The 10,337-nt window shown below is 38.2% G+C and overlaps 1 protein-coding gene across 1 annotated transcript; it reads left to right on the forward strand.

The window, feature by feature from the left end:
• The first annotated feature begins 6,472 nt into the window (after positions 1–6,472).
• LOC115228431 lies at positions 6,473–8,278 on the forward strand. The gene has a single exon (XM_029799013.1). It carries the CDS (start codon positions 6,473–6,475, stop codon positions 8,276–8,278), a length of 1,806 nt encoding a protein of 601 aa, XP_029654873.1.
• Positions 8,279–10,337: the final 2,059 nt, after the last annotated feature.

Genomic DNA, 10,337 nt, shown 5'->3' on the forward strand with positions numbered 1-10,337 from the left:
CTAAATATTCGATTTTCGACTAAAACGTCAATGATTTACCTCAAAGTAATATTTTCGCTGAACCCAGACCTGTAAAGAGACCGAAGACCTGCAGGCAATTGAAAGGGCCGTCGACTTTGTCAAAGCAGTAGTGGTCGGCTTTGATTATAACGTTGAATTTCTAAATTGTCGTAGGACGCTATTGCCCTTGTTCGCTTGGACGATTTATACGTAGAGACTTTCAGCATTCTCGACGGTTTGTTTCCCATGTGACTGTTTAGTGCGTCCACTGCTGAAGGGAGATCACTTGTCACGTGCTATTGGTCGATTGGCGGGGAAGAATGGGAGAACTAAGTATGCTATTGAGAATGCAACAAGCACTCGGATTGTGCTTGCAGACTCCAATATTCACGTACTTGGGTCATATCAGAACAATCGTATTGCCAAAAGAGCCATTTCCCAGCTTATTTTGGGTACTTGTTTTCTTATATTTCAAGGCAGTCAGCCTGGAAAGATATTTGGTAATCTGCGGACTATTGCTACCAGGCTTACAGAAAAATGATTATTACTATTTCATATTTTACTGTTCTTTGTTTTTTGCTCTCCCAGTTGCTAATATCGGACATGGAACGGCTCTTTTTGGTTTGTAAACATTTTTTGAAGACAAATATGAATAATAACCATTCATCTAGTCGGCAATTTAACACGCGAATGTTTCTTAATTCTTTTAGTTTAGAGTAAAAGCTACAAAATAAGGACACAAATGTGTTCCCTATGAGCTGTGACCACGTTTTCTCGTTAGTCTTCAACTATTATTGAATTGACAAACACTTCCAATCTTTAACTCAGCTGTGGGCCTTTTCTTAACAAATCAATTTCAAAAATCTATGCGTGCTTTTGAAATTTTAGTCTACTTTTCTTTATCGAGGTTCTTGGGAATGGCCTGTGTTAGATTCACACTAATAATCATTGTCCAACTGCCACAAGCTTGAAAGGCGTGGGCCATTATCAAATGTGGATGTATTGTGCCTTCTAATTTTTCTATTTTAGTAAAGTTGAATCTCAAACAGATGTCAAAATCTATATTGGCAAATGAAAATACTCTATTTTGGTTCAAATATATATATTACTCAGTACAGTCTAACTACCATTTGGGGCACTTAGCTATGAAAACAGTCTATGAAATTAAAGACTTACTTCGTTTAATCGACTGTCTCTAATGATGTGGTCGAAATACGAGTGGAAACGATGATTAAGAGACAATAAAGTCGACCTACCATTTTTGTCTGGACAACGTTCGGATTATCATTATGTTTATTGAAGTCGAAATTACTTCTTAACAATCTTTAAAGCATGTGGAAGTCAGGAAGTTTTTTAAATTTGATTTCTTGGCAGCAAATCAAAGTTAATTCAAAAGTTAATGACTTTAGTACCACTCCTTCTCACATGTGGTGGAATAGCATCAAAATTTTACAAACATTATTAAAACTTACTAAGGGTCGAAGATTCAATTCGTGCCTATGGCTAGACCATCGTGAATAAAAAGACATTAGAGAGCATCCGCCCTGAACATGAACTCTCGGCTACAGGGGCAAATGACGTAACAAGTATTGCAATAAATGTTGGGGCAATAAATGAACGACTGAATGGAGACAGTAGCCACCACAAGACATCAATGGAACTTGTCGAGCACACGGACGCTGTATCCCGGCCCATGAGCCTATCAGATGTAGGCATCCCTTTTAAAAAAGGAGAGGACATCGGAAGAAAAGAGGAGGAAGCTGGAAACAATATTATCTGTATAAGATATTTTTCCAGTTTAATTATTTTACTGATTGTTAATAATAAATAAAATATATTTGTGTTGTTGTATCGTTGACGTATTACTGTGATGAACAGACTATTTGGAAAATCAAAACCAGCTCCTCCTCCGAAAAACCTTGGGGATACAGTCGCAAACGTAACAGAGTCCAAAGATATGTTTAGATTGATAGTCGATGTGAAGTAATAGAAAAGAAAGTAAATCAAATGAACGTCGAGCTAGTCAAGATCAAAGACCAGATGAACAAGACAAGCAACAAGCCAGCTAAAGACATTCTCCAACGTAAAGCTTTGAATATTCTCCGTCAAAGAAAAGTGTAAAGGCTTTCTCTGCCTCATGTCGTAGCTATGAAAATCAGTTAGACAGCCTGAGGAACCAGTCCTTCAACGTTGGACAGATGGACTTTGCAATTCAGACGGTGAAGGACACGAAAGATACAGTCGCCTCTAATTAATCTCACAATTAGGTAAATGCGATGAAATTGGGGACCAGGGAGTTCAAAAATGCATATAAAAATGTGAAACTCGAGCAAATCGAGGTTTACCCCTTTCAGTATAAGTTCCCAGGATTTGCAGGAGGACATGATGGAGTATATGGAACAGGCTGATGAGATACAGCAAGTCCTCGGAACCGTCTCCAATTCAGACTTTGTCGATGAATCCGAGTTGGAGGCTGAATTTGCTGCTTTGGGGACTGACATGAGCACGACGGATGCCTTCGACACGGATCTGATTCCCTCGGTCCCCTCACACCTCCCGGGTGACCAAGCATCAGTATTGTCATTATTCATTTTAGAGCTCGGGTGTTCAACTTGATGAGTACGGACTTCCACAGGGCAAGTAAATGCTTATTATTTCATTAATAAATATAAATTTGTTGAGGCTTGTTTTTTATTAGGTTCATAAAATTTACAACAGTATTTTTCATCATGTTTTGCTACATATTTTTATCCAGTTAGGAAGCGCTGCTTCATGGCAACTAGGACTGCGCTACTAATGTGTGTTTAGGTTTTTACATTCTTTCAGATTACTATTTCTAAAGTTTTGTAGACTTAATCGTTGTTATCTGTACTCTATTTTTTCTCAGTTTTGTTATTTCTTACTTAGTGTAAGAAGATCTGTTCGCTAAACTGTTCTAAATTAAAGATGAGCTCTCGAATTTGATTCGAATGTGTCACCTCATGTACCAATTTAATTAACCGCAACTTTAAACTTGTTAAAAATTAATTTGTTATATTTGTTTATGAGACAGTTGTACATTATGCGTCTTCCTACTTAACGTATTCATCACCCAGTCGGGTAACTAAAAATACACATTCCTTAATTTACGTCGTAAAACCCAGGACCGGGTGTTGAACTTTTAAGATCTTCCGTGTCTTGGAATCTCGCAGATGAGCACGTCCACATATTTCCACTATTCATGTTCTTTGCGATGTGATAGTCCGCAGGGCCTATAAATGTGCCTCAAGTTTCACCAGGGATGTTCAAATCAGGCCGTTTAGTAATGATTTTGGCGAGCTTGCTGTCAAATCTGTTTTCTGTCGTGCCAAAAGCATTTTTGTTTTTCCGACAATTCTTCTCAAACTCCCTAATGACGTCATAACTTCCTGGTCCGACGTCCTGCTTAAAATAATACTCAGAACTAAGCCTCTTTCTCCTCATTTATATTAAATCGTTTGGTTTTAGAGGCGAAAGCGGAAGTCGCGTTGTTGTACAATTGCGGGTAAGAAATCTCGAAGTATTCTCCAGGACCAGGAATTCCCGACTTGTCTCTCAGATTATTTTGATCAAATCGATTGGTCGTTGTACTAAAGGCAACATTTGAGTTTTGTTTTCTTTTTTGGTTGATGCAATTTTCTCCGGGGTAGTGCAAAATGTCTAAAATGTTTTAAAGACTCATTTGACCTGGAGATTTGCGAGGTTTTTCAAACCTGATGGCGGTAGAACCAAAGGGAACTTTGTCTTTTGGGATCAAGTCGGGTTTTTTGGCACAGATTTGCTGATAGTCGCACGGAGCAGGATTCGTGTTGATTTTAACAACAAATCTCTAAATTGGACGTTTCAAACAAATTTGATGGATTATAATTCGTTTATACTTTTCCTTGGGATCCGAAAGGGACTCGTGTAGCGTTTTCTAGTCGATTTGGTTTTTTAGTTTCTTCTTTTTTGATTTGACCAATTTCTGGGATCGTAGATTGTTTTTTCTAAACTTTTCGTTATGGAAAAAACAGTCTTGTTTTCAACTGGTCTGTAAAAACTCGTTTTTATTGTCTTGGTCGCGTTCAAATTGCGCATCTTTGACGATTTAATTTCATGCGGGTTATAAGCTCCTGGTCCCGGAGTTTCTGATGTGAATTTGAATAATTTTCTTTCACTGCCTTTGAAAAAAGTGTAGCCTTTGTACGAAGAATGAGTTTTCTACGGTCACTTGTATGAATACGTTGAAAGGATTGTAGAAAGCCGGGCCGATTGTAGCGTCGCGGTATGGCACAGGTTGTTTAATCAAAATCCCGTTTTCGTTTTCCTCATATCCATATGACTCGCCCTGGATGGGAATCGAAGGTGCTTTGTAAATTCTGTTTTCGTTTAAACATTTTATCGAGTCCTGAACGTGGTATGTCAGTGATTTTACAATCTTGTAGCATTTGTTGACAACTTTTTTACTTCCGCCTACATCATATGACCCGGGGGCAGGAGTGTCGTTATATTCGTCCTTAAAACGTGTGGTTTTGCTCTTCATTGAACTGCCACCCTTCAAATAGTCGCTTTTCAGATACAATGATATGACACTTCAAATCAAGATTGTACTGGCCTGGGGCAGGAGAGAAAATTCCCTCGTCCTCCGAAATATCCCGACGTCGCAATGAGAGAAATGGAGCATACGACTCCCCTTAATACTAGTTTGTAAAGTTCTACCTTCACTGACTAGTGGTTTGGAGATGTTGTATGTTCCGGGACCCACATTTTCGTTTGTAGATCCACAAATGCTGATCGTGTTCCTTGGACGTCTGTCGTACATTTTGATTGCTATGGCGACTATTTATTTATTGTTGGTCCTTTACAGATAGGGAAAGTGAAGCTTTTTTTAAATGCAACCACGTTATCGGCAAGCTACGACATTTTTAAACCCCAGCAGGTTTCCAAGTTTAGCAGCCTCTGATCAATAGATAGACGCTGGTAAGGGAAGTCGGCAAACTAGATCTGTACCTTTGGTAGAAGGATTGACTCTATTGGTTGAGTCTTTACTATTGTTTGTTTTACTGTTGCGTAGGTGGTAGTTAAGCATTGAGTGTTAGGACAGTGATCAACCAAAGTAGAACTGGGATGAAGAAAGCCAATCTGACTATATAATAACAACAAAGCAGTGCGATAGCCGTAAACGGCGGGTGAATGTCAGCGTGAAAGCAGTGTGATTTCTGCCCAGTGCCCTGAATGTCAGCGTGAAGAGATTCAATTAAGCACGGGTAAACGGCGGGGATAACTATGGCTCTCTTAAGGTAGCCAAATGCCTCTTAATTTAATTGATGCCGGCTATTGAAACATAATAATTATCGTTTTTACGCTTTTTAAATAAAAAACCAATTTAATAGTTATTCTCCGAAGTCTTTGCTGTTCTTAATTCCTACGCATTTTAATTGGGGCACGTATATTCTTCAATATGTTTTAGAAAGTCGAGGGAGAGTTCTGTTAATCCGATCACACAAATTAATACCTTCGCCTTGATAGCACACACCAATGAGGTGGAAGACTTTGTTCTAAGAAAACTACATTAGTGTTCCATCTAAGAATAACTCCTCCAACTTTTCTTTGCTAATTCCCTTAACAACGTGAAATAATATTCACAACCTGGCTGGCCAAAGGACTCCCAAGCGCCGGAAAGAATAACTTAATGATATGATTAATTTGATTCTTTTTTATAAAAAAATTGTATTATATATACTCATTAAATATAATTTGTTTCTCACCCGCCTTGTTTCGTTGTTTCTTTATAAATAAAAATGAGTCTACTAACCCACCACTTTATGGATATTTTCAATTCTCTGATGAAAGATCAACAAATTACTTTTATTAATTGGATTAAATTTATCGTATCTCAGTACAAGGTGTCCTTCACTTCCAACGGTCTTTATATTCTCAGTATTACCTAGGAGTCACACATTTTTTCCCTGATCCTGAAATACTCGCTGACTCTGCAGCCACATCTGAACCTCCAGAGGACGATTGGCATGCTCAGAACTCTGGCCCTGCAGATGATCTATGTCTCGATGAGCAGACAGAGGATCAAAAGATGGAATCCTTTTTAGGGAATTTTGGTGTTACAACATCCGGGAGTATAAATTCTGGGGAATTGTATGAGCGCAAGAAAGCATTTCATTGCTTAAATTGCAGTTATAATTCCGCCTATAAAAATAATATGCAGCGACATATCAAAAAAATACATCCTGACTCTACTGATCAAATTTCGGAAGCAAAGACACTTTTTCACTGCAAGGCCTGCTCCTACACATCTCCCTACAAGAATAATATGGTTCGACACATTTCCAAACTCCACTGATTACTCTTCCTATGTCTTTTTTACTTTTGTGTTTCATTTTCACGTTTCCTTTAATTTGATGACAAACTGTACTAAGCAGTTGAGATTTGTATGTGGCAGGAATTCATTCCACAAACAATGGAGACAGCCAACCGCGACTCCATACGCGAACGTGTCAACGCCCAACTATTGGAAGGAAATGTTGCCGGTGCTGTCCGTGTTTTGGCATCCGATGCCAAGGCGCTCGAAATAACTCCCCAAGTTCTTGGAGAACTAAAAACGAAGCACCCCAATCCTCCGGATGACCAACGGCCCCTTATCGCCCATTCTGACCTTCCAAACTCTCATGCCTCTAAAGAGGAAGTCCTCGATGCCATTAATTCTCTGGCGACCGGTAGTTGTGGCGGCATAGACGGTCTCCGCCCTGGGCACGTCAAAGATATGCTATCAAATCATACCTGTGAGGCTGGTCAGCGCCTTCTATCTTCTCTAACGGCTCTTACGAACAGAATCTTGAATGCCGAAATTCCTGAACACGCCCGTGACTTATTTTTCGCTGCCAATCTTACTGCACTCCGGAAAAAAGAAGGCGGCATTCGCCCCATCGCAATGGGCTGTTTCTATCGCCGGTTGGCCTCAAAAGTTGCTTGCAGGCAAGCTACAAAGTTATTGGGATCTGAATTACGCCCAATACAACTCGGAGTCGGTGTCAGTGGCGGCTGTGAAGCCGCAGTCCATGCAACAAGGAAGTTCATCTCCGCCTCACAAAATCAGCCGAATAACCTTCATCTTCTAATCAAACTGGACCTGATTAACGCTTTTAACAGCGTTCGTCGTGACGTAATCTTTGAATCCATCATCCGTCGTTCACCTTTTATTGCTCGTCTGGTCGCTTTGGCCTACGGTCGACCCAGCCTCTTTATCGCTGGCGACCACTCAATCTCGTCCTGCAACGGGGTCCAACAAGGCGATCCTCTGGGTCCTCTCCTTTTCGTCCTGGCAATCGATCCCGTTGCCAGAAGTGTATCCTCCGTTTTCAATGCTTGGTATTTGGACGATGCTACTATCGGAGGTACTCTCGAATCCGTTCTTGACGATCTGAGAATTTTAATCCCGGCATTACACGCAATTGGCCTCGATATCAATCCCCGAAAATCTGAAATCTTTAACATCAGTTATGATGTTCACCGTTTCTCTGTTGCCCATTGTTCTATCGAGTCATTACTTCCTAACATCCATGTCACTTCACCCGGAAATCTCAAGATTTTGGGTTCCACGATTTTTCACTCCGGTGTTGTTTCTACCTTATCAGAAAAAACATCAAACCTTGCGTCAATGTCCTGTAATCTTGGTATCATCAACTCCCATTCGGCCCTGTTCTTATTGAGGAACTGTTTCGCCATTCCTAAACTACTGTTTACCCTTAGAAGCGCACCATGCTTTGCCAATCCCGAGAGTCTTTCCAGATTCGACCATTCTCTTAGGACTTGCCTCGAATCAATATGTAATGCACCATTCGACGATCTTGGCTGGGAACAGGCAATACTCCCTATCAGTCATGGCGGCATCGGCGCGCGCTCAGCCACTGACCTTTTTTTGCCAGCATTCCTTTCCTCCACACATGCCACGAGCACCCTTGTCCAAGAGATTCTCCAACCCTTTTCCGAATCTTCTTTGGACACAGAGTCAGTCGCCGCAAAAAGCCGCTGGCTTGGGTTGTCTCTTGAGCTCCCACAGAATCCACACGCACAGGTCGAATGGGACAGGATCCTCTGTGACCAGAAGTTGAACAACCTCAAGCCTAAGCTTAACCAACATCGCTTGGCTTGTTTATTGGCCGCCTCGCAACCATATTCGGGGGCTTGGTTGACCGCTATCCCAATGGGTTCTAGTGGAACCTTATTGGACAATGATTGCCTGAGGATCGGCATACAGTGCTGGTAGAAAAAAACCGGTTTTGCAGTTACTAACTTTTTTTGGCGGATAGCATTTATTTTTTTTTAACTGAATTGAACTCTTTGTAGTTGATTAGATTTATAATTTTTTTTATTTATAAAAAATTCCATTAATCGTTTAAAATTCTGAAGATTTAAATTTTAGCGTGTGAATAAAAAACCGGTTTGCATTATTGAGTGATATTTTAGTACAGTTCGACCTCTAAATGGGGCACTAAGTGCCTCAAATCAGAGGTTTCCCCAAAAAAGAGGTTTTTCAAAAAGCTCAATAAATAAAGAAAAAGAACATTATTTTTTAAAATAATCAGTTAATTTTTCTCCATATTTATATTTATTTTTAATTCCTAACGACACTTTCTTTCTGAATTCATAAAAATCATGAAGAGAATCTGGAATCAAATCAAAGATGTTTGTCTCTATGTTTTCCATCAAACTTAAAATTTGTGATATTGATGGTTCGCAGCTTATATTCTCATAGATATTTGGATCATTATCTTCTATTTCATAATGATTCCAGCATCCAATGGTTGAAGTATTGGTGTCGTATTTTTTGGTAAAAATAAAAAATCAACGTTGCTAAATGTCGATATTTTGTGCCAAGCAGCGTTATCTAATAACTAGGGCAATTTAAGTTAAAAAAGTTAAAATATATGAAAATGTGTATTTTGGCTTAAAAGTAAAAATAAAGTATTTTTTAAATGAAATAGTTACTTATTAAAGAAAAAAATAAAGTTAAAAAGTTAAAAAAAATTTTTTATAAAGTTAAAAATTTTAACTTTATTTAAAATAGCGCGTGGGTGTTTAGTATGCCAAGAACTGCAAAAACAATGTATTTTAAGGCAAAAAAAATTGTTATTGAATATCCGCTGGAGTTTTTATTACGAGAGAATGGCGAGTTGCAATGTCAACTTTGCTTATGCACAGTCAGGTGTGAGAAAAAGCATTTTGTGAATTCTCACCGAGAATCGAAGAAGCACTCAAATTTATTAAGTTTTTACAAATTAATATAATTTTTAGAGAATAATTTCTATCAGCCTTTTTTGGACGAGTTACCCAATGATGACTGGTCAATGCAAGTCACTAAAGCATTTATTCAATGCGATATACCCTTGCATAAATTGACTATGCCTCCTCTAAAGAATTTATTCAAGAATACTTCTTTGCCTCTTCCTTCCCAATACAAAGCAAGAATGTGCGTTAAACAATTGAAAACTGAATATATTGTATTATTTCAAGAAAAGTTTAGGTTTATGAATATATAATTTTTTAGAAATCAACTTGTATTCGCCATAAGTGACGAGGTCACTATTCGTAGTCAAAAATTTGTTGCAGTTTTAATGGGGATACTTAAAAATCCCGATAAAACTTATTTGATTTCTTTCGTAAAAATTGATAAAACTTCTACCAAAGAAACAATTATTCAAATTGTTGACGATACGATTAAATGCGTTTTAATTGAAAGACAAAATTTCCTTCTCCTAATAACAGATTCCGCTAAATATATGCTAGCAGGTTTTAATTTAACATATAATTATAGCTGGAAAAGTTCTTAAGCTTTTATATCCAAGGTTATTTCACGTAACTTGTGTTGCTCATCTGATGCATAATTGTTCAATGAAAATCAGGACTATTTATCCTGAAATTGATTCTCTTATTGCATCAATTCAAGCGGCAATAACAAAAAATAACAAGAGAAAACGACTATTTAATGAAATTGGAATTCCACCTCATGTAGTTTTAACTAGATGGGGTACTTGGCTAACTGCTGCATTTTATTATGCAAAAAATTTAATACATGTGATAAACATTTTCAAAACAATTCCTGATGATGGAATCATTGTTCAGGCTGCAAAAAATAGCCTAAGAGATGAATCTCTAGTAAAAAGCTTAAGTTCTATTGTTAGAAATTATTCGACAATTCCAGGTAAAACTAGTTTAATAATAGCAGAATTATTGTGCAAATTTGAAAGTTCTCACTCCTCAATAGAGTTAGCTTACAATGAGCTAAAGAATTTAAAATTTGACGACGAATCAGATATAATTGAAAA

The sequence above is a fragment of the Octopus sinensis genome, unplaced genomic scaffold (genome assembly GCF_006345805.1).
Source record: "Octopus sinensis unplaced genomic scaffold, ASM634580v1 Contig10412, whole genome shotgun sequence".
Taxonomy (NCBI): Eukaryota; Metazoa; Mollusca; class Cephalopoda; order Octopoda; family Octopodidae; genus Octopus; species Octopus sinensis.